The 22,979-nt window shown below is 59.2% G+C and overlaps 1 protein-coding gene across 1 annotated transcript in view; it reads left to right on the top strand.

Moving 5' to 3' along the window:
• KCNQ1 (potassium voltage-gated channel subfamily Q member 1) overlaps positions 1–22,979 on the top strand; it is a 356,598-nt gene that overhangs the window by 72,528 nt on the left and 261,091 nt on the right. Inside the window, exons 3-6 of the mRNA XM_060158207.1 lie at positions 19,496–19,622; positions 20,089–20,167; positions 20,530–20,626; positions 21,199–21,339. Of these exons, the coding sequence (XP_060014190.1) occupies positions 19,496–19,622; positions 20,089–20,167; positions 20,530–20,626; positions 21,199–21,339 (444 nt within the window). The remainder of the gene's footprint in view (positions 1–19,495; positions 19,623–20,088; positions 20,168–20,529; positions 20,627–21,198; positions 21,340–22,979) is intronic.

Here is a 22,979-nt window from a genome sequence, read left to right on the forward strand (position 1 = left end):
CCAGATGCATCATTTTACTTTGATTGCGCGAGTCCTTTGTACCCCAAATGTGGTTCCTTCTGGGGAGAAGGGTAGGAGAAGGCTTTGACTGATTCTGACAGGTTTTATTTCTCAAAAAAAAAAAAAAAAAAAAAATCTGAACCAAGTATGGCAAAATGGCGAAAAAGCAGGAAATGGGGTGGGAACTTTTTCTTGTCACGTTATCTGCTATATTCTTGCGGTCTATTTTTAAAATCTCATATCGAGCAAAGAAAGAAAAGTCTGTTTAGATGAAAGCTTTCCGCAGCAGTTCATATGGCCTTTCTCAGCCTTGTGGGTGCAGAGGGGTACCCTGATATCCTGCGGGGGTCACGGGAACATGTCTGCAAATGGCTGGATTCCACCGAGACATTCGCAGAGTTGACCAGTCCCTTGGGGAAAGCATTTCTGCAGAAGGTTTTATAGGTCTGTGGGGAGGTGGGGTTGTCTTACTGCATCACAGTAAGCCAGCTGTGTGCAGGCGTGTGCGTGCCTGTGTGTGCACGTTTGTCTGTACATTCACTGTGTGCTTGGGTGTGTGCATACGTGTGTGTGTCTGTATGTGTTGCAGCCAGGCCCTGACGCCACGCAGACACAGGGACCCTGCACTCTCCCCTAGCCCTGAACTGATCCGGGGGGAGCCAGAACTGGCCGGAAGCCATGTAGGGTCTCCTCCCCGCCCGCCGTCTTGTCACTGCGGTCCCCTCCCCTGTTTCACCCTCTTTGGTGTCCTGATTCCTCAGCCACTGGACAGTTGTCTTGGATGCTGTCGTGAGCTCCTGGGTCCCGAACCGTATCCAGAGCCCCCGCACCTGGGGCAAGGGGGCGTCTCAGCTGCCGGCGCCACGGTGGAGGTGGTGGTCCCCGAGGGGCTGCAAGGGGCTTTGGGGCAGGCTGGCGCTGCCCTGTCCTCCATCCAGGCCGCCGCCAGGTGATGCCGGGGCCTGACGTGCGGTGGGCCGGGTGGGAGCCCAGTGCTGCCTGGTGCCCTGGCTGTGCTAGGTCTGTTTCTGGGGGTCTCTGTGCCTGTTGGCTGAGCAGGGCTGCTCCCGGGAGCCCCTGTCTGTCCACTCGGCCCGAGGGCGGGCTCTCCTGCCCCCAGGTGCCTGCAGTGGGAAGAAGAGGTGGTCTGCGTGCTCCTCCAGCAGGTAGGCCGCGGCCTGGGGACGCCTGGGGGGCAGCGGACGTGAGTGGCAGCCCGTGGCCAGCTCCCCAGGCCTGCTCGGCCCTTCCGTGCCACCTGGCCCCCTGTCCGCCAGCCACCTGGCGTGAGCCTCTGTCTCCACTCTACAGTTTGTTGTGGCCGGGAGACCACAGGGCCACTTTGTGAGTAGGATGCTGGGGGACTCACTGCCCTCAGGACAGGAAGGCGGTCAGGCCTGAGGAGGGACAGGCCCGGGTCGGTGAGCGGTTCCGTAGCAGCCCGAGGGTAACTATCGCCGGCCTCCCGGCCACACGCGCCCCCGGATCCGTGGATATGGAGTGCACGGCCAGAGACAGCACGACACAGGTGGGCGGAGTTTGTGCCAACAAACTGCTTTCTTAAAGTTAATTCTATGAAACTCATTAATTCTACGAAGCACTTTTAGGCTTATGGAAAAATGGAGCACAAAGCTTAGAAGGTTCCCACTTACCCCCACCCCCACCCCCCGACGTGGCCCCATCGTGAACACCGTGTGTTGCAGGCGTTTGTTACAATCGATGAACCGACTTGATTGGCTACTATTAACTCAAGTCCACAGCTCACATTAGGGGTCCCGCCTGGGGTGTTCTCTCCGTGGGTTTTGACAGATGTGCGGTGACGTGTGTTTCGGGGTCGTACAGAGCGGGCTCGCTGCCCTGAAGCGCCCGTGCGCGCCCGCCTTTCTTCCTCCCTCCCCCAGAGCGCGGCCGCCACTGCTCTTTTTATGTCTCTAGCACCTACAAAAGCAGACAGCGCAGGCTTGGCCGCCGCGAAGTGTGAGGCCCTGGCTCAGGCCGCGTGTGAGCAGCCGGCCAGGGGCGCGTGCCCCTCCCTGGGGTCTCCGCGCACAGTTCGAGGGGTGCCCTGCCCCCCTACCCTGCGGGCTCTCGCCTGGCCTGCGGGAGTGCCCATCTGACTCCCCCGAGAGCCTGCCTGTGGTTCTCTGGTCCTGGCTTCTCGTGATTTCTCCTTTTCCAGAAGCATCCACACTCCGTGGCCATGAACCGGGCCATGCTCTGAGCATCCCTGGAGTGAGGGCGCCCCATGTCCTCCTGGGGACCGCCTGGGCTTGGCCGGTATGGGATAGAGGTCAGGCTCTCTGGCCTGGGGTTGCTGGGCCCCGGGCGGCTGAGTGTCCGTGAGGACCTGGGCCCGTTGCCATCTGGGCGTGACCTTTACTCCATCCCAGGTCTGAGCGCTGCTGTCCCCCGTCCCCTGTCCAGAGCCTGCCGGCCGCCCACCCACCACTCTCCCCCAGCCGGGCCTCACCAGCACCCGCGACGTGGCGGCTGGGACAGACCTCTTTAAGGAGCAGTCAGATCCGGTGCTGCCTTGTTTATAACCTCCGGAAGCTTCCCACGCTGTGAAGGGACACCTCCTGCCCCCCGTGACCCACAGAGCCCCTTGAGGCGAGGTCACAGCCCCGCCAGCCCCACCTCCCGACGCGGACTCCCCAGGGTCCGGCCTTCGTGCGTGTCCTTTAGGCTGGAGCCCAGATGTCACTTCCTCAGGGAGGCCAGCCTCCACTCATCCCTTTTGCCCTCGTACGTCACGCGGGGGTCACGGTGCTGGGGGCTTCGCAGGGGCGGGAGGGCCTGAGATGCCGGGCTGGCCCTCTCTCAGGTGGGGCACCCTCGCTCTGGGGGGCGGGGGAGCTGTGTGGGTGCTCTGAGGTCTTGGGGGGCCCAGGACTGCAGAGCATCCCGGGGTGTGTGCGGGGCCGGGGACACGCTTCCCAGGGTCAGAGTGCCAGGTGGGCACCCAGCAGGGACCCAGCCAACACGTGAGCCCGGGGTTCTCCAAAGGAGGGTGGAGCGTGGCCGTGAGTCTAAGGGCTTTCTGGGGGAGGGGGATGGGTCCGGAGCTTCTGGAAGGAGTCTTCCAGGGAGCCCTCAGCCTTGGGGTGGGCGGCGGGTGACCCTGGGCTCAGTGCAGCTGGGTTGCGAATGGGGTTGGGGTCCCAGGGGTGAGGTTTGGATGTCCTCTGGGCTTCAGGCTTCGTGAGCACCTATTTCCTGAGGGTCTCCTGAGCCAGCCTGGGGCCTGATGTGAACCGCGAGTTCGGCGCGAGTGAGCCGCCCTTGGGGACCCTCGACGTGAGAGGGAGACGGACGCCAAGGGGGTCAGCAGGATGTGGGGGCCGGCACACCACCCGTCCCCTGGGAGGACAGCGAGGAGGGGGAGACCACCGGGGCGGGGGTCGAGCAGGGGGACAGCAGCGTGGGTCCCGCTGGCGGGGAGTGTTTTCCGCCCTGGAGGCTGGGGGCTGCAGTCAGCAGGGGTGGAGGAGGCCGGGCGAGCTCGGCGGGCCTGGGGAGGGTCAGGCGTCTACTCTGGGCAGACGGGGGACCAGTTTCTCACTCAGGGTGGTTTTAGAAAAGCCTCCCCCAGGCAGATCTTCGATTTAGTGCCGCTCTCCTTATACGTGAACTTGTCTTTTTAAAAACGATCTGTTGTTTTCGTCCATCTCTTAGGTCGGTTTGGTGATTTTTCTCATTCCGTCTCATTTTCGTTCGCTGAAAGTTCTCCTCTTTAGGTGGACAGGTCAGCGCGTCCTGGCAAACCTTCACCGTCTTAGAGTCGCCACCGCAATCAAGACCTAGAACATTCCCACCCCACCCCCCGAAAGTCCCTCTGTGCCCTTGGCAGCCCTCCCCCCCGCCCCCGCGCCCCCAGCACCTGGTAATCACAGATCTTTCCTGTCCCCATGGTCCTGCCTTTTCCAGGACGTCATTTGAAAGGCATCCCGAGTTCTGTAGCCTTTGTGTCTGGCTTCTTTCACGGAGCAGAACACATTTGAGCTTCGTCCATGTTGTGGCCTGCGTTCAGTAATTTGTTTCCTTTTAATTGGAAAGGATAAAATGTACCCCAGTTTGTTTATCTGTTCGCGGGCTGATGGACATTTGAGCTGTTTCCAGTTTTCGGCTGTTATGATTAAAGCCACCCTGATTACTGCCGTCAGGTTTCTGAGTGGTCATATGTCTTCATTTCTCTGGGGTAAATCCCTGGGATGCTGGACCACGGGCTAGATGCACGTTGACCTTTCTAAGAAACTGCAAACTGTTTTCCACACTTTGCTCTGTTTTTTTCCTTCCTTCCATCTAAGTCTGTTTCCATCATCCATGTTCCCATCAGCACTTAATACTGCCCGAATCGTATGCCTTAGCCGTTCTAACAGGTGTGTGGCCCCTGCCGCGGCTTTAATCTCATTTCCCTGGTGACCGATGACGTGGGGCATCTCCCTGTGTGCCCACTTGCTGTCTTTTTGGACCCAGCGTCTGTTCCGTTTTTGCCCATCCGAGTAACTGGGTCATTGGTCGTATTAGCGAGCTGTAAGCGTTGCTTGTGTATTTTACATATAAGTCTAGATATTACATTTCAGTGACGGGGTTTGTGTTTTGCAACTCTTTTCTCCCCATCGGTGGCTTCTCTTTGCTTTTCCTGAACAGCATCTCTCAAAAGAACAGAAGTTTTTAATTTTGATGAAGTCCGATTTTTCAGGGTTTTTTTCCCCCCCTCTCCAAGGTTCATGCTTTTCGTGTTCTAAGAACGATTTGCTGATCCAAGGTTACCGAGAGTTTTCTCCTCTGTTTTCTGTGGCTATTTTATAGTTTTACGTTTTATATTTAGATCTGTGATCCATTTTGGGTTTAATTTTATATACAGTGACAGGTATGGACGGAGGTGAACTCTTTTGTGCATGTGGTTATTCAGTTCCTCCAGCTCCTTGTTTCCATCGAATTAGTTTGACACCTTTGATGAAAATCAGTCGACCATCTGCGTGGCTCTGTTTCTAGACTTTCTAATCTGTTCTGCCACCATCACCCTGCCTCGATTCATGTGGCTTTTATCGTAAGCCTTGAAATCAGGCTGTGTTAATCCCTCAATTTCGTTCATTTTCAAAAGTATGTTGGCAATTCTAGTCCTTTGCGTTTACATCTTAGAATCGGTTTGTTAATTTCTACCCCCAGAATCCTGCTGGAATTTTGATTAGCCCTGCGGTGAGTCGTTAGGTGAACTCAGGTATCAGACACGTCGTAATAAAGCGGAGTTTTCTGAACACGAGGGATCTCTGCGCCTCTTCAGATAGTTTGAAATATCGCTTATCTGTGTTTTCTAGTTGTCAGGGCACAGATCCCACATGCAATTTGTGAGACTTGGTACCGAGTTTTTCTTGGTTTTGAAGCTACTGAGATGGTATCGTTTTCTCAGTTTCACTTTTGGATCGTTTGTTGCTAGGATGTCAACCTCGCATCCTGTGGCTCTGCTAACCTTATTAGTTCTGGAAGCTTTTTTTGGGGGGGGGGGTATTCTTTAGGATTTTCTGTGGAGCTGAGCCTGGTGTCCCAAATAAAGTCAGCTTTGTTTTTTCCTTTTCAATCTCTGTGCCTTTTATTTCTTGTTCTTGTCTGATGTGCTGCCTGGGACCCTTTTCAATCTCTCTTGTTTTTTTATTTCTCTTTCTTGCCTGATGGCCCAGCTGGGACCTCCACGACAAGATGTGGTCGTGAGGAGAGAGGAGTTGTCCTTGTCTGGTTCCTGATCTTGTGGGGAGACAAGTGGTCTCTCCCCCTTAAGCGTGATCGTAGTTTTGGGGTTTTATACGTGCCCTTTATCTGCCGAGGAAGTTCTTCTCTTCCTAGTTTGCTGGGAATAGAGCATGTGTCGAGCGTGGCTGTTGGATTTCGTCAGACGCTTTTCCTGTATCTATCGAGATGATTCTCTGTGTTTTCTGACTTTTAATATGGGGACCTATACTGACAGGTTTTCAAACGTAAGCCAACCCTGAATTCTTAACATAAAGCCCACCTGGTCACGATGCATTTTAAAAGAATATGTTGCTGGGTTCGATTTGCTAAAACTTAGCATAGCGTTTTCGCCTGTGTGTTCACGAGGGATGCGTCTGTGGTTTGCTTGTAACATCACTGCTCTCGGCGCTGGGTACCACTGGGCTTGTAGGATGCGTTGGGGAGTGTCCCTGCTTTTCGCTTTAGGCAGAGCTAGTGTAGAATTGCTGTGTTTCTCTGTGGGTGTTTGGTAGAGATGGGAAGCCATCTGGGCCCGGAGTTTTGTGAGTGGGAAAATTTTCTGTTAGGAATTCAACGTCGTTCCCAGATCGGGGCTATTCGGGTTCCCTTTTTCTTCTCAGGGAACTTTCAATAGTTTGTGTCCCCGAGGAGCCGGAGCCCCAGAGCCCAGACTGGAGACAAGACCGTCTTGTGATGGGTGTCACTCCCGGGCGGCCTAGGGACCGTGGGGTTTGTAGCATCCGCACGCAGCTATCCGAATGCAGGGGCCCTCCTGGGTGCCCCGAGAGGGGACACCAGAGGGCTGGTGGTCTTTGGCCCAGAGCTGCTCCAAGCCCCCTCCCCATCGCCTCGGCTGCGGGCTGCCCCAGCTCTCTGGGAACAGGTCACCGTCGGGGCGGGGGACGGGGACGGGGGGGGGGGGGGGCTGAAGATCAGACTTTCGCCGTTTCCTTCCAGTTCTGTTCCCTGGGAAGGCAGCCCCTTCTCTGAGGAGCGAAATCCAAGTAGCCAGCTCTCGAGTCCCCGGTGCGTCTGCCTTTGTGTCACGCTCTTACTTTGTAAACTTCGGCCCTAAAACAACACACGTCGTCTGAAGCTGCTCACGTATCAGCTCTTGAAACAGCAAAATCCGTGCACAATTTCCTCTCAATCCCTTAAAACATTCCTGAAAGGAAAGAAAGAAAAAACAAAAACTGTTTAAATTCACGCCTGTCATTAAAATCTCTAGACGTGCAGCATCAGAGCAGGTCCCCAGCTGTCAGGACACAGAGGAACGGCCCGTGCGCAGCGCACACGCGGGCATGCTCGGGCGCACGCACACCACGCACACGCACACGCACACGCACACACGTGCACGTGCTCTCGCGCACACACGGGGGGAGCAGCCTCAGTGCACGCAGCGCCGCGCTTGGACCGGATCCCGAGGAAGGGTTTTCACCCCCAAGTCTCCGCTGTGGTCTGCTTCTAGTTCTGGGTCAGTTCTTCAGTAACACACTTCGAGAAGCTCGGCAGAGAAAATCCCACCCCCTCCCAACCCCCCCGCCATGGTCCTCCTCCCCGAGCTGAGTGGCCAAGGCAGAGATCGGTGGGACGGAGCTTCTTTGGGGTTCACAGCCCTCAGCAGTGGGGTTCCTGGGCTGAAAGTCAACCCCGTGTGGCTGCCCTGTGGACGGAAACAGCGCTCCCCGCCTGGGGAAGACGGGGGATTTGCTTTAAATACGTGTAGCGCTGGCTGCCGGGCAGCTGACGGTGCTGCCACGGGCACGGCGGCCTCCCTCCCGCCCCCGCCAGCCACTCCTGTCTGGGGCTCAGGACCTGCCTCCCCGAAACCCCCGCCTGCCTTTCCTCTGCTCGGAGCCCCGGTGCCTCTCCCGCCACACCCTCTCTTCCCACCCAGGGGCCTTGGCTTCTCATCTGCTGTCCGCCAGCATCACGAGTTTCCCATCAGGAGTGGGAAAGGGGCGGCCGATGTTCCGAGACCCCTTCCCAGGAGGACGAAGCTTCAGGGCCTACAGCCTGGACGTCCCCCGGGACCCTTGGCTCGGCCGTGGTGTCAGGCTGGAGCCCCCGGCACAGTGCCGCCCCCTCAGGCCAGGAGTTCGTGATCAGGGTGCGGGGGGTTGGTATCTGAGGTTGGGAGGGGGCCTCTCCCCCAGCTCTGGTGGTTCGGTGGTGACCACGGACATTCCTTGGCTTGTGGAAGCCTCACCCTGACCTCTGCTTCCCCATGTTCACATGGGGTTCTCCTGTGTGTGTCTATGTCCTAATGTCCCCCGTTTATAAGGACAGCAGTCGGACTGGATTAGGGGATTACCATCGTAGTAACCTCAACTTAATCGCATCTGCAATGACCATGTTTCCACATAAGGTCACATTTTGAGGGGTCAGGACTTCAACTTACGAATTTGGGAGGGACACACGTCAACCCCGAATGGTGCCCGAGTGGGGCAGACTTGTTGAGCGAGGGAGGTTGGGGGTCATTCTGACCTGCCCCTGTTGGCGGGAGGGGCGAGTAGCCCTCAGGGACTGTTGTCGCCCGTGGTTCTAACGGCCCAGCCCGGGTCCTGGATTTGGTGCTGTGCTCAGAGCCCGGGACTCAGCCAGAGTGAGATGGGAGAGGTTCCTGGGCTCCGGCCCTGCATCCCACTGTGACAACGGTGACCTCGTGAGGGGAAACCAGGGGGCTTCTAATATGATGAGAGGACTGGGCGGTAGAGGAAGCTGGTGGTGGGGATGGGCCGGCAGACCCCTGTGAAGGTGGCACTGAGGGGAGAAGGGGGCTGAGGGGCAGGGGAGGAGTTGCAAAGGTGAAGGCCCAGGAAATAGGTGGCCGCTGAGGACATAGCTGCTGCCCCAGCCCTCTGTGCTCTTCCCTGAGCCCCCAGGAGGAGGGTGGCCTCGGGCATGGGCTGGGCATCCAGGTGCCCAGCAGGAGTGTGCCGAGTGGCTCACGGAGATGTCAGATGCTCTCAGGGGCAGGCCCGTGGATGTGCATCAAGGACGTGGTCCACACAGAGCGCCTGGCACACAGTAGGTGCAGCTGGATGGACAAAGGATCGGGCTCTGGTGTTCCCAGCATTGGGAAGATGGCAAGCTGGCCCAGCAGTTCTGGGGGGTGGGGGGTCACTGGGCTGAGACCAGGATGAATAAATGAAGGAAGGAAGCGAAGGATGGGTCGTTTCCTTCTTTTCATCTGCTTGGGAGGAAGACGTTCCCAGATACCTAAGTGCAGGCACGTGGAGAGTTTCGCCTCTTGAAATGTGGAAGCAAAAACCAGATAACGAATTTATTTGGTTTCCAGAGTCGTTGAGATTCTGAAGCCTGGTGGGTCCTCCATCTCTCATCGTCACAGCAGGCAGTTGCCAGAGTGGCTGTAGGGAAGGAAAGCAGAATCCTCACAGCATGCAGATGTCCCATGATGAAGTCATCGCTTGTCCTCAGTCCTGTCCCAGAGACCCCGCCTGCCACGCCTGCTCCCTGCCATGTCCCCACCGTCTGTGTCCGACCACAGGATGCTGGTTGACTGCAAGGTGAAGTTAGCGTTCTTGCAAAAGCTGCAGGGTTTCGTGGGGTCTATAAAAGCAACATTGGAGTTGCTTTATTCACCCACAGAGCCACTGACAGGAACAAAGTCGCGCCAATTCCTGCCTCACTGGGGAGACAGCCGTAGGGGAAACTCTACAGTGGAAACTGTTCCTAGGCCAGAGCAAGTTTGGTTACGAGTTAAGGAACCGAAGGATCACGGTGATGGGATGGAAGGGTTCAGTGAAACTCCCAAATCCTTGAAGAAAAAGGAAATGGGTAATATACTGATCAACTTGACGACTATGAAGAGAATGAAAGAAACAAACCAAGTGAAATAGCAAATAGACGGTAAAGTGGAAAGAAGCCAGACGTATCCAGTTTTACACTAAATGTGAATGGCTTGAATGCCTCTGTTAAAAGGCAGAGACTGTCAGAAGGGTTTTTATTTTTAACAAATACATTGTTCAGAGGAATTCAGTCAAGCAAACCGGTGATGACAGCTGAAAAATGAAGGGGTGGCCAAAGTGATGCCCAGCAAGTGCACACAAAAGGAAAAAACAAAAGCAGGGTGGAAGCATCAGGGTCCGTGCTGAGACCAGCCTGGACAAGGCACCATTTCTAGGGGAGAAAACTTTATGCATCAGAGAGCATAACAAAATACGTAAAGCAAGCGCTATTGGAAATGCAGGGGTTGACGGTGATGCTCACGGGAAATTTTAGCGCATCTTTCTCAGCACGGGCCGATTCTAGCAGACGAAAATATCAGTAGAGACCCGGATGGCTACACGTTGCAATTGTGAGCAATTTCAGATTCCAACAGTAAGCCCAAATAAGTCCCTGTTACCTGTAGCCAGGCAACAGGCATCCCCAAATGTGGCTCCTTCAAACAACCGTCACGAAGAGCTTAGGGTCCATGGGCACGGCTCCCCTCTGCCCTGCCTGGAGTCAGCTGGGGCTACAGGCCCTAATTCCGGGGTGGTGGGCCGCACGGTGGAAGGCCCTCTTCCCACATTTCAAAACCAGCACTAGAGCTGTGCATCCTAATCACGGAAGTGTTTTGTTTACACCCATGGAACACTTGTAAAGACCAGTCACTTTATGTGGCCATAAAAACACCTAACACACTTGGAAAAATTGAGAATTAGCTGTTCACATTTTCTCATCAAAGCCCAATACAATTAGAAATAAATGGTTACAAGGTCACCGAAAAGGCTTGACTATTTGGGGATTAAGCAGCGCTCTCCTCCGTGGCCATCGGGGAGAGGAGGCCAGTGGGGAGCACGCAGGCCGCGTTCAGTGATGAAAGCAGCCCCTCTGCGTGCAGGAGGGCGCTTCCCGGGCCCCCGTCCGGGCCCAACGCCGACGGGACATTTGTCATTTCCACGCTGTTGCCCACGTCACTTGCCAGTGGCTTCATTGTCTTCACAAGTGCATCTCCCCAGGGGGTTGAAATTCACTCGTGGAAAGCAAATAATAATACAGTAAAATATGTAGGTTATATTTTGTGTAAACACACACACACGCATTTTTCTCTTTTTTTTTTTTACCAAATGCCTCCTGGGTGCCCACCGTCTGCCAGGCACCCTGGGGTTGGGGGACGAGCAGGCTTTGCTTTGTCAGAATCTGCCCAGACTACCGCCCGGGGGCCCTCTTCTCGGCCGCGTCTGACTCTCCCGTGCCAGCCAGGTGTCGGGGCGCCGAACCTTGTCCGCCCGCTGACCTGGGGACGGCCAGGTGGGGAGGAAGCGGGCGGCGCTTGGGCACCCCCGTGTCGCTGGTCCCAGGGCTGGAGGCATCTCAGTAAACCACCTGCGGCTCGTGTGACTTTAGTTGGGTTGGCACCGTCAGTCCACGGGAAATTAAAATGGCCTCGCGCCGCTCTCCTCCCCACTGCAGGCGGGCGGCCTTTTTCCAGAGGCTGAGCCCAACAGCCTGCGATGCTGGGAAGGATCTGGCCCCCACGAGAACGGGCCCGAGAACGGGCCAGGGCACGGTGTGCCCCAAGGCCCCCGTCTTGCTGAAACCCCCATCACATACCCACTCCCTCGGGGCTCGGACCCATTTGCTGTGCCTGGAGTGACAGGCGCTGGGGTTTGCAGTTACTTGCAGAACTTCGGACAGAGGACGAAGGGGGCGGTGGTGGTGCTGGAGGGGCCTGGACTGACCCCCACTACACCCTGGCTCTCCACGGAGTGGGGTCCTGAGCAGCTGGCTGCAGGAAGGGGTTGCTCCAGGGGCGTCCTTGTGCTTTGCTTGCTCCCTGGAAGAGGGTTTCCCAGGGAGCTCGTGGTGGAGGAGGTGCCCCTGTGGGAGGTGGGCCCTGCCCAGTGGCCACTCAGCCTGTGGAGTCGTCGTGAAGTGTCAGATGTGGCTCCCGTGAGGCTGGGGTTGACGGTACAAGGGGGAGCCCAGGGGACCCGACCCTCTCTGGGGAGGGGATGCAGGCCCATCAAGGAGGAAGGAAACCCCACATGGAGTTGCCACGTGGCCCTTTGAGCAGCAGGTGGGCGCCTTGTGGGCTCGGGGCTGGACTGGGCTGCTGGGGTAAAGATAGGCCCGGCCTTGGACAGACAGCTGACGAGGTGGCATGGGGAGGGGTCCCCCGGGCTGGGCTGAGCGCTGCTGCCTGGTCGGGGAGGGGGCACACAAGCTCAGGACAGGACAGGCAGCAAAAGGTTCAGCATCTGTCAGATGGGGTCTGGGCGCCAGTCAGGAGGGCCGTCGGTGCTGTGAGACCCGTCTGGGTTGGGCCCTCCCCTAGGCCTCCCCACCTGTGCTGGGGACCGCCTCCCCACTCAACACGACCCTGTCTTCTAGATCCTTCCTCCCCACAGCCCGAGGAGGTGGGTCCGCCAGCACCCGCATTTCACAGACGGGGTCACTGAGGCACCGCGGGCTTGAGGGGCTGACCCGGGTCACCAGCCCTGGGCGTCTGGTGGCCCTGGATCTCACTGTCCTGCGGGAGGGTGGATGCTTTCGGGGGCCGGCCTGCCCCTCTGTCCTAGCGTGGATGCCTCTCGGGCCACAGGGCCACCCCCTCCCTTCTCCCAGCGCCGGACCCAGGGCCTGGCCCACTGACCCCGTCACGGCCACCTCGGGCCGCTGGGACCTCGGGCAGGGCGCAGAGGGGCCCAGGGGCAAGGTGGTGACCGTGCATCCAGGGAGGCCGTGGGACCGGGGAACACAGCCGAGCACAGGGGCTCCCCACGGGTCAGGGGGAGTTGGGTGGGGAGGGGTGTGGGGGTCAGCCCCGCAGCGGGTCCTGGGCGGGCAGAATCCCGGCCCTGTGCAGGGCCACAGCATGCGGCAGCTCTGGCTGGGTGGAGGTGCTGGTGTTCCGGGGGCGGGGGGGGCAGGGCGGCCAGCTGTGCCCAGCACATGTCACCAGGAGGCCCATGGCCCTCGCATGGGTGCGCGGCTGGGAGCAGCTGGCCTCAGGCAGGCCCCTGAACAAAGAGCCTTTGAGCAGCACGCAGGCCGGCTCCGCGCCCTCCGGCCAGCGGACCTTCCCGGGAATGCCGAGGCCGGCCCCCCCTGTGGCTTATCGGTCCCCCGTGGAGGTGGAACAGCTGGCCCTGGAGCCCGCCGACCGGGCTCTGTGCTGGGGACCCCAGCCCCCCCCCCACTGGGGACACCCGGCCAGGGCCAGGCGGCCCGCACCTCTTCCAGAGACCTCACCCTGGTGGCCTGCGCCCCTGGCCTTGACGGGCGGCGTGGCCTGGCCCCCAAGTCCACCCCTCCTCCAGGCTCCCCCATCTGTCTGGTGAAATCCTGTTTACCCCAGAAAGCACAGGCGTCCTTCTCACCCAGAAGACTTCGAGGGACCAGGAGCTCCCGCAGTGGGTCCCCCAGGCCCCATCTCCGAGTTGCCCACGTCTGGCATCCACACGGCCGCCTGGGAGGGTGCCGTGCCTTTTGTCCTCAACCCCAATTTCTGCTTTCCGTCGGCCCCCACCCCTCCACCCCACAAATCTCAGTGCTTAATTCCTGGCAGTTAACCTTCCAACTCTCTTTAAAATTGATTTTTCATCATGAGGATAACAGAGCAGTATCATCTAAGCACCAGGGGGAGAGCGATGAGGATCCGTGAGGTTTCCTTTATTGTTCAGCAAAAACAACAAAACAAGCGCTTTCATCCGAGAAGCTAGGCTCTGCGCACAGGCAACGCGCGGGGCTTAGCCTCCGGGCCGGCTCGCTTTCTGTCACCCGGGGCCGTGCTCCGCGGGCCGTTCCCAGCGCTTCTGAGCCAGGCTGTGCGGGCAGGGCTGAGCCTCAGAACGCACTCACGAGCTGATAAAAACGAAGCAATAGATAAGACGGCCGCGTGGACCTTCACCCTTCTGGGGGGGTGGGAAGTGGTGCCACGGGGATTACGAAACGCCCAAGGGATCCGCACCCTTTCCCCTTTGCGTACCGGGGCTGGAAAACCCAGAGAAGCACCTGCTTTTCTGAGCCTTTATCTTGACTCTCGGGATTTGCGGATCTGCTGTTGACTGCCGTTACCCCAAAACGCCGAAGGCGGGTGCGGGCTGTTCCCCTTACTTGTAACTTGGTCGAGCTCGGGGGTCCCCGTGTCCATCTGCCCGATGGCGGGGCCTCCTCGTGCAGAGCGAGCCGGGCCCTGGGCGTCCTGTTGGTAGCCGGGACCCTCGGCCCAGCGCCGCACTGTCTCGGGGGTCCAGTGCCCGCCCGTGTCCAGTGCGGCCTGGCCTTTGCGCCTCGCTTCCTGCACTGTCCTCCACTGGGGACGCGGCTGCACCCGAGTGACCTTTGCAGGCAATCACCGTGCTCCGTTTGCTCATTTAACAGTGAACTAACAATGGACCACAAAATTAGGAGTCAGCGGCTCAAGGACGGCGGTTTCTGCCCCGCGGGGCCGGCCCCAAGGTCCAGGCAGAGGCCTGAGCGCAGAGCGCCCGGGGGCAGGGGACGTTTGTGTCATGGAAAAACACACTCGCCGCACAGGTCACCATTTTCAAGTGCATTTAACGCATTAACAACGTTGTACCACCACCACCTCCGTCTAGTTTCAGAACTTTGTCGTCACCCCGAAAGGGAACCTTGCACCCGTCAGCAGTGACCCCCATTCCTCACTCCCCCGGCCCCCGGCAGCCACCGAAAGGCTTTCTTTTTATTGACATTGTGGTAAAATACATAGAACATACAGGGTACCATCTTAACCACTTTTAAGTGCACAGTTTGACGGCATTAAGTACATTCACGCTGTTGAGGGAACGTCACGCCATCTGCCTGCAGAAGTTTCTGTCTTTCCAAGCAGAGACTCTGTCCCCATTACACACTCACTCCCCTCTCCCAGCCCCGGGACCCCACCGTCTACTTTCTGTCTCTATGGACGTGACTCCTCCGGGGACCTCATGTGGGTGGAATCAGACAGGATTTGTCCTTCTGTGTCTGAATTCTCTCACTGAGTGTAGTGTCCCCAAGGTTCGCCCACATCACAGCCTGTGTCAGAATTGCCTTCCCTGTAAGGCTGAGTAATATTCCGTAGTGTGGACGGACCTCAGTTTGTGTATCTGTTCATTCGACAGACACTTGGGTTGCTTCCACCTTTCGGCTGTTGTAAATAGTGCTGCTGTGAACACGGGTGTGCAAATACCTTTGAGATCCTGCTTTCTTTTCTTTTCTTTTTTTTTTTTTTTTTTGAGGCTATACCCAGAAGTGGAATTGCTGGATCACATGTGATTCTATTTTTAAGTTTTCGAGGACCCTCCACACTGTTCCACAGCGGCCGCACCATTTTACATTCCCGCCCACCGTTCGCAAGGCTCCAGTTTCTCTGCATCCGCGCCAGCACTTATCTCGCTTCCCTGATAGTAGCCGTCCTGATGGGTGTGAGGCGGTGTCTCGCTGTGGTTTCGATTTGCGTTTCCCGACGGCCAGTGGTGTTGAGCAGCTTTTCATGTGCTTCTTGACCGTCTGTATGTCTTCTCCAGAGAAATGCCTATTCGAGTTTCATACCCATTTTTTAATTGAGTTGTTTCTTAGGAACTTTGTTTTTTAAAATAATTCTAAACATTACAAATAATACTGCCAAGAGCCACCCCAAACCCCGCTGCTTGTGAGACACATGGGGAGCCCAGGACCCGCTGCTCTGAAACTCACAGAAGGAGGGGCACGGCCGCCAGGTGCGGGGCTCGTGGCTGCCTGGAGCCCTGACGTCTGAGTGCCTGGTCTGCTTCCCACAGGCGGGGGATTCTCGGGCCTGTGCCCTGGTGTTGGTGCCTGGCCGGCTCACAGGTCCCTGGTCCATGAGGCCAAGTGCAGCTGGGAGGCGACCTTGCTTTGTCTGAGGGACAGTGGCCAGGTGGGAGGGGGCCCTTCGTCCCTCTGGTGACTGCGGTCTTAGCGGAGGTCCCTGACACGAGGACGGCCCCTTCTCCCCATATCTGTGGGGCAGAGCTCAGGGCCGTGCTCTGGCCAGTATCCTTGACCCCTGCTCACATGCGGGCATGCAGACACCACGTGGGCTCGTGGACAGGGGCCTCTGGGCTGACTCTTATCAGTGGAGGGGTCAGGTGTGATGGGGGGGGCCTGAGCGGGACCGAGGGGGGTGTGGGGACCTGGGGGGCGGGGGGGGGGAGGAGCTGGAAGGACAGGGCCCCAGGCCGAGCACTCGGGCCCAGGCGGGGAGGGGCGCGTGCCTTGGGCCGGCGATAGGCTCTCGGGTGAGCCGGGGCAAGCCCTGACCCTTAGTGTGGGCCGTGGGGCCAGGGCGGTGGCTTGAGCTGGGGTGTGGAGGCAGGGGCTGAGGTGGGCAGGCTCTGGGGGGAGCTTGAGGCCTCTGTGTTCCCCTCCGGGGCTTGCTCAGGGCCTGGTCTGCAGAGACAACCGAGCTGCAGGCCTGCCCCTGCCGGCTGGAGAAAACCCAGGGCAGGGAGGGTGGCCGGGGGTAGGGGTTCGGGGGGTCATCCTCTGGGTCTGGGTCACTGAGGCTGGAGGCTGGTCCCCCTTTCCCCGGAGCTAAGAGGAAGCAGCCCTGCCATTCCGTGAGCCTGCTTTGGACTGGGGGTGCTCTCCCCTGAGTCAGGGGCAGCCCCACAGGAAGACTTGGGGGGTCAGCCCTCCGGCAGGCCCTAGCCTACTGGCCTCCACAGATGGACAGTCCAGCCCAGTCAAAGCCCCCAGAGCAGCCCCCAGCCCAGGGTGGCCCAGGCCCCTCTGGTGAAAGAATTCCAGAGTCCCTGCAGGTCCAGAACTTCAGGCCAGCCTGTCTGCCCTCCTGGCACCCAGGTCAGTGGACAGGTGGCTCCCAAAGATGGTGATGGCTGGGCCACGGCGACGCCCTGGAGGTCCCGGCCTTGGCCCCAAGTGCCACCCTGCCCAGCGCTCGAGGCTGACGGCGTGGGGATCATTTGATCTTGGGGCAAACGTGTGCTCCCCCCGCCCCGGTCCGGGCTCTCTCCCACCCAGCATGCCGGTGGTGGACTGGTGGCATGTCCGGTGGTGGACTGGTGGCATGTCCATCCCGGCCTCGAGCTGCATTCCAGACTCAAATGGGACTTGGGGCTTAGCGTTGTTTTAAATTATTCCTACCTCTCACCCCTCCATTGGGAGAGTCCCCCAGCCCCAGCCCGCCAGCCCCAAGAGGGCAGGGGGAGCTCTGAGCTCGAGGCCAGGATAATCTGGGGGGAGGGGGAGACATGCAGCGTCAACAGCCAGCCCTGGGAGTTACTTATTTATCAGAAGGTCTGTTGCAAGACTGAAATGCAGTAAGCTCTTACCTGATGTTTGTAAGATTTCTACCGCTTCGAATATGCTTAGGACGCGGCTGGAGAAGGTATTTAAGTAACAAAATAACGCATCGAAATAAGAACAAACCTGCTAAGTGACTCATCAGCCCGGCGGTGTCTGGATTTGCAGAGCTGGGATGGAGACCCTGAGGACTGCTCTTTGGGGGACTCTGTCCGCCCCCTCAGGGCCATCAGCAGTCTGGTGACCCCTCCTCTGTGAAGATGCCAGCACTGGTGTCTCAGCTTTGGGGACCCAGAGGTGGTGGCTCTGCGGCCCTTGTCGAGATGGCCAAACACTGGAAGCCGGCCCCTCCAGCCGCTCCCCCCCTACGCCGTCGTTCATTGCTAGGGCCTCCTGTCTGTCATCTCCTTACACCCACTTAGGACCGGCTGGGCCAGAATCGCGGGAAACACACGCCCGAGACGAAGCCCTGGTACCAGGGAGCCCTCGGTCGCTCGTTGGTCTGATCGTTCGTTCGTTCGTTCATTCATTCATTCACTCACTCACTCAGCAGATCCGTGTCCAGGGCCAACCAAGGCGGGCATGCTCCAGGGCTGGGGAGAGGGCGGCGGGCAGGTAAACACGGCCCCTTCCCCGGTGGGCTCAGCCACCCTCCAGCTGAGGACAGAGGGGGCGCCAGCACGACCCTCTGAGGCCACAGAGCCTGCGAGCGTCCCCCCTCCCTCACTCTCCACCATCCCCCACGTGCCCCCGACCGTACATACCCTGACCCTGAAGAACTTGACGTGGCAAACCAAGAACTTTCTTGCAAAAGGAAAGCGGGAAATGTCCCACGTTTTCTCCCATCATCCCCCGAGCTTGCCCCACACACAAGCTGGATGGTATGAGCATTCCATCCTAGTTATGGGTATCCGGGAGCCGGTGTCCGGTTACCCCCTCCCGGTGGGCTCCATGGTGGGGGAAGGCAAGGCCGGGCATGGGAGCGGGAGTCCCCAGACGGGGCTGGGTTCCCTGGGTTGGGACGGGGTGGGGACAGGGCAGGGCACCAGCTGGGAGTGAGCTGACAACGTCCTCAGGTCCATCCACGCTGTAGCCTGCACCAGCGCTTCCCTCCTTTCTAAGGCTGAGGAATATTCCGTCGTGTGGATGGGCCACGTCTTGTTGTGGCTATCCAGGGGCCCTCGAGATTTCGTGTGAATCTGAGGGCTTTTTCTATTACTGCAAAAATTGTCATCGGGGTTTTGAGAGGGATTGCATTGAGTCTACAGATCCCTTTGAGTGGCATTGACGTCTTGACGGTATTAAGTCTTCCAATCCGTGAACGTGGGATGTGTTTCCATCTATTGGTCGTCTTTGATTTCTTTAAACAGTATTGTTTAGTTTTCATTGTACAAGTGTCCTACCTCCTTGGTTAATTCATAAGTACTTTATTCTTTTTGGTGCTAGTGTAAATGGAATTGTTTTATAATTTCCCTTCCAGATTGTTCATGGTTTGTGTATAGAAATGCAACTGATTTTTTTAATTAATTAATTTATTTATTTATTTATGGCTGTGTTGGATCTTCGTTTCTGTGCGAGGGCTTTCTCTAGTTGTGGTGAGTGGGGGCCACTCTTCATCGCGGTGTGCGGGCCTCTCAGTATCGCGGCCTCTCTTGTTGCGGAGCACAGGCTACAGACGCACAGGCTCAGTAATTGTGGCTCACGGGCCCAGTTGCTCCGCGGCATGTGGGATCTTCCCAGACCAGGGCTCGAACCCGTCTCCCCTGCACTGGCAGGCAGATTCTCAACCACTGCGCCACCAGGGAAGCCCAATGCAACTGATTTTTGTGATCAACTTTGTATCCTACTTTGTTGAACTCATTTATTAGATCTAACAGGGTTTTCGCATGGAATCTTTAGGGCTTTCTACACATAAGATCATATCGTCTGTGAACAGAGATAATTTTACTTCTTCCTTTCCAATTTGGAAGCCTTTTATTTCTCTTTCTTGCCTAATTGCTCTGGCTGGGACTTCAGTACTCTGTTGAATAGACGTGGTGCGAGTGGGCATCCTTGTCTCGGTCCTGATCCTAGAGGAAAAGCTTCCAGCCTTTCTCCGTTGATATGACGTTCGCTGCGGGGTTTTCATATATGGCTTTTATTACACGGAGATAGTTTCCCTCTATTCCTAGTTTGTTTACTGTTTTTATCATGAAAGGGTGCTGAATCTTGTCAAATGCTCTTTCTGCATCTGTTGCGATCAGGAGACCATGTGATTTTTTTCCCTCCGTTCTGTTAATGTCATGTATTACATTGGTTGATTTTTATGTGCTGAACTGTCTTTGCATTCCAGGTATAAATCCCACTTAGTCATAGTGTCTAATCTTTTTTCTATGGTACTGAATGCGGTGGTGGACCTGGGCCTGTCCAGGTGGGCGATGCAGCAGACGGGGGCCCAGGCCGCCTGCTCTCAGTGGGCTCACGGGGGAGGGGGAGGGGTGCAGGGGGGAGGGGCCTGAGGTGAGCTCACGTCCCTCTGTCCCCGCAGGAGATCGTCCTGGTCGTGTTCTTTGGGACGGAGTACGTGGTCCGCCTCTGGTCAGCCGGCTGCCGCAGCAAGTACGTGGGCATCTGGGGCCGGCTGCGCTTTGCCCGCAAGCCCATTTCCATCATCGGTGAGTCACGCCCGCCCCCCTGGAAGCTTCACCCCGCGGTTTCCTGGCAAGAGCTGAGCCCCTCCCCCAGAATCTGGCAGGTGGACCCCCATCACGAACACCACCAGGCAGAGTCCCTCCTCCGCCTGTGACAGGGCAGGATCCCAAGGCCAGTGGGGTGACCTCCCAGGTCCCCCACACAGGAGCCAGCCTCAGCGCCCAGGTCCTCTGTCCCGAGAGGCTGCTCACAGGGCAGGGGGTCTGGTCAAGCTCAACACAACCTGGGCTTCCGCTGCCCTCAGCGGCCTGCGAGACAGGGCTGGGGAGGTAGGCTCGGGTGGCCTGTGCACGTGCCTGGGACGGAGGGCCTGGTCTCCCCATTGAGGTGTCCCCGTGTCCCCACTGTTGGGCCCTGTCCCGCCTGACCGCCCGGCTCCTTGCCGGTGTCCAGCTGCCAGGCTGGTGACGGTGGCGCTGTCCCCTCCAGACCTCATCGTGGTCGTGGCCTCCATGGTCGTCCTCTGCGTGGGCTCCAAAGGGCAGGTGTTTGCCACCTCGGCCATCAGGTAGGCGGGGCTGCGGGCTCCCCGGTGCGGGGGTGTGAGAGCGGCGGGGCCGCGTGCTGGGGGGGGGGCGGTTAGGCTCAGGGCCGGTGCTGAGTCGGACAGGAGCGCTTACTCACTTCTGGGACTCAGGCTGGGACCTGACAGTCTGGGGCCCTCCGTCTGCTCGTCTGTAAACTGGGGTGATCCTGGGGCCGCCCCCAGAAGGTGGTCTGGGGGCCAAAGGAATTGAGAAATGTACAGGTTTGGCTCCGGGCCTGGGGTGCTGCCCCCACCTTGACCCTGGGCTTCGGGAGGGGGAGGGGCGCACGGGGGAGGGGGAGGGGCGCATGGGGGAGGGGCGCCCAGCGACCTGTCTTCCGCAGGGGCATCCGCTTCCTCCAGATCCTGCGGATGCTGCACGTCGACCGCCAGGGGGGCACGTGGAGGCTGCTGGGCTCGGTGGTCTTCATCCACCGCCAGGTGGGTGGTCCGGGGGGGGAGGACAGGGTCTCGGCCCAGCCTCGGCCTGAGCCAGCTGGGCTGTCCTGCCCCCAAGCTGAGGGGCCAGTGTCCCCAGCCTGCCAGGCAGGTGGTGCCCACGTCCCTCAAGCCGGGACAAGAGACTGTCGGGCAGATGGAAAGACAGAAATGCCACACGGAAAAGGGTCCGAGAGGCCCCGAAATCTAAACCGGGGCAGATCACGATCAGCGCCGTGAAGGCGGAGGCGGCCGACCCGCACCCCTTCGTGAGGCCCCGCCCCGCGTCTCACCGGGGCTCTGCAGGAAACAGAGCCGGGCTGGTGGCCCAGGGCACTGGTCTCGCTCCTGGAGGCTGAGACCCAGCACTGCCACTGACGAGCTGGGGAAAATGTTATTTCTGAAGTCCGCTGTCTGCGTGTGAGACACGCTGGCATTTATGTCAACTCGGTGGGAAGTGTTGGGGCTTTGCCGCCGGCAGGCCCCGCCCCCTGTGATGTCTGCCCGGCGAGGGTGCGCAGGGCCCCGGCTGCCCATGGGCGCCGGCTGGTCACACCTCCTCTGCCGTCTCCCAGGAGCTGATCACCACCCTGTACATCGGCTTCCTGGGCCTCATCTTCTCCTCCTACTTCGTGTACCTGGCCGAGAAGGACGCCGTGAACGAGTCGGGCCAGGTCGAGTTCGGCAGCTACGCGGACGCCCTCTGGTGGGGGGTGGTAAGTCGGGACCTCGGGGCCACGTGGCCACTGCCCACCCGGGGCCTGGGCGGGGCGGGGCCGGGATGTCACCCTGGGGCTCTGGTGTCTCAAGATCTTACGCCTCGAGACCACCCCACAAAGGCCTGAAGCCCCGCCTGGGCACAGGTTGGACGGGCGGGCGGCACAGGGCTCCACGCACAGAAGGGCCCCACGCTGGATGCGTAAAGCCCGACAGTCAGCATTGTGGGGTCCGTAAGGTTTTTATCTTTGAACTTGCCGTTTGGGAGGCAAAGTTTGGCGGGACGGAGAGCGACTGTGCAGTGGGCACGACAGCCGCACGAGGTCCCAGCTCCCGCCTTCCCCGGGGCCGGCTCCTCCGCCACCCTGTTCCCCGCGTCTGTGAGGTTCTGTGCTGGCCCCTCAAATATCCCTGCACCGAGGAGCGTGACTTTGTAGAGCAAACAAAAGCCACCATGACAGGTCGGGGGGTGCTGGGAAAAAGGAAAGTGCTCCCACGTTTTGACTGCGCACCCGGCCCGCAAATTCTTAGCCGGCCCCGGGCAGCAGTGACACAGCAGTGCCCCGGCTTCTGTCCTGGGGGCCGGGAGGCTCCCCCGCCTGTGAAGTTGGGCTCCTTGGGTGTGCCGTGTCCCCCTCCTGCAAGCACCCAGCACCCTGGCCTCGGCCTGGACGTGTCCAGGAGCGTGGGCTGGCTCCTCCCAGGGGTCAGGCTTGTGGTGGGGAAGGGAGACGTGGGGCGCGGGGCGCGGCACATGGCCACGCTGTGGGTGGTGGCAGGGGTCTCCGCCAGCGGCAGGACGTCTGAGCTGTGTGGCCCCCGGGGCCTGCTCACCACGGAAGCCCAGCATCACTTGTGTGTGGGCCTCAGGGCGCAGAGGACACCCCTCAACAAACCCTCCGCTCGGGCCTTGTGGGGAGACAGGTCCTGGGCTCTCAGTGGCAGGGTGGCCAGCAGCTTACTGGCCTGGGAACAGCACATGCAGGGGGCCCTGAGGCAGCCCGGACAGACCCTGGCCGTGGGGGAAGGCAGGGGTGCAGCCCGAATGCCGGCTCCGTGGGCCAACTCTGGGCCGTGGGCCGGCCTTGGCTCTCCCCCTTCCCTGTGGGGTGCACTTGGGTGCCAGGGGCTAGTGCCTGGGGTCCGGATCAGCCTGAGCAGCAGAGCGGGTGACACCGGCCCGGCCGCGAGCTGCCCGAAGCTGAGGGTGGCCGGTGGGAGCCCCTTTGAGCTGGGGGCTGGGGGGCTGACGTCCAGGCTCGCTCAGCCAGGGAGAGGAGAGGGTCGCAGGCTGCACGAGGTCGGGCCGAGGCCTCGGGGCAGCACCAGGTCCAAGGGGTCCCGGGTCCGGGCAGTGGCTGTGCCGGGCCCTGGCCGTGTCGGGCCCTGGCCGTGTCTGTCCCTGACTTGCTTCCTTCCGGAAGCGGGGTAGGGGTTCACTCTTTCCCCGGCTTCCCCACCAGCCCCCACAGGGAGGCCCATCCCGGATGGTCCGGGTGGGGCGGGAAGCTGCCCCGTGTGCCCCCACCCACACCCCCAGGAGGCCCACACGTGTTGGGGGAGGGGCGCCTGATATCGGCCGAGTCAGCGTTTTTTCTGGAAGCTTCCAGTGTGCCAGGCCGCCCAGGGAAGGCAAGCT

This window comes from Lagenorhynchus albirostris, chromosome 9, assembly GCF_949774975.1.
Source record: "Lagenorhynchus albirostris chromosome 9, mLagAlb1.1, whole genome shotgun sequence".
NCBI classification, from domain to species: Eukaryota; Metazoa; Chordata; class Mammalia; order Artiodactyla; family Delphinidae; genus Lagenorhynchus; species Lagenorhynchus albirostris.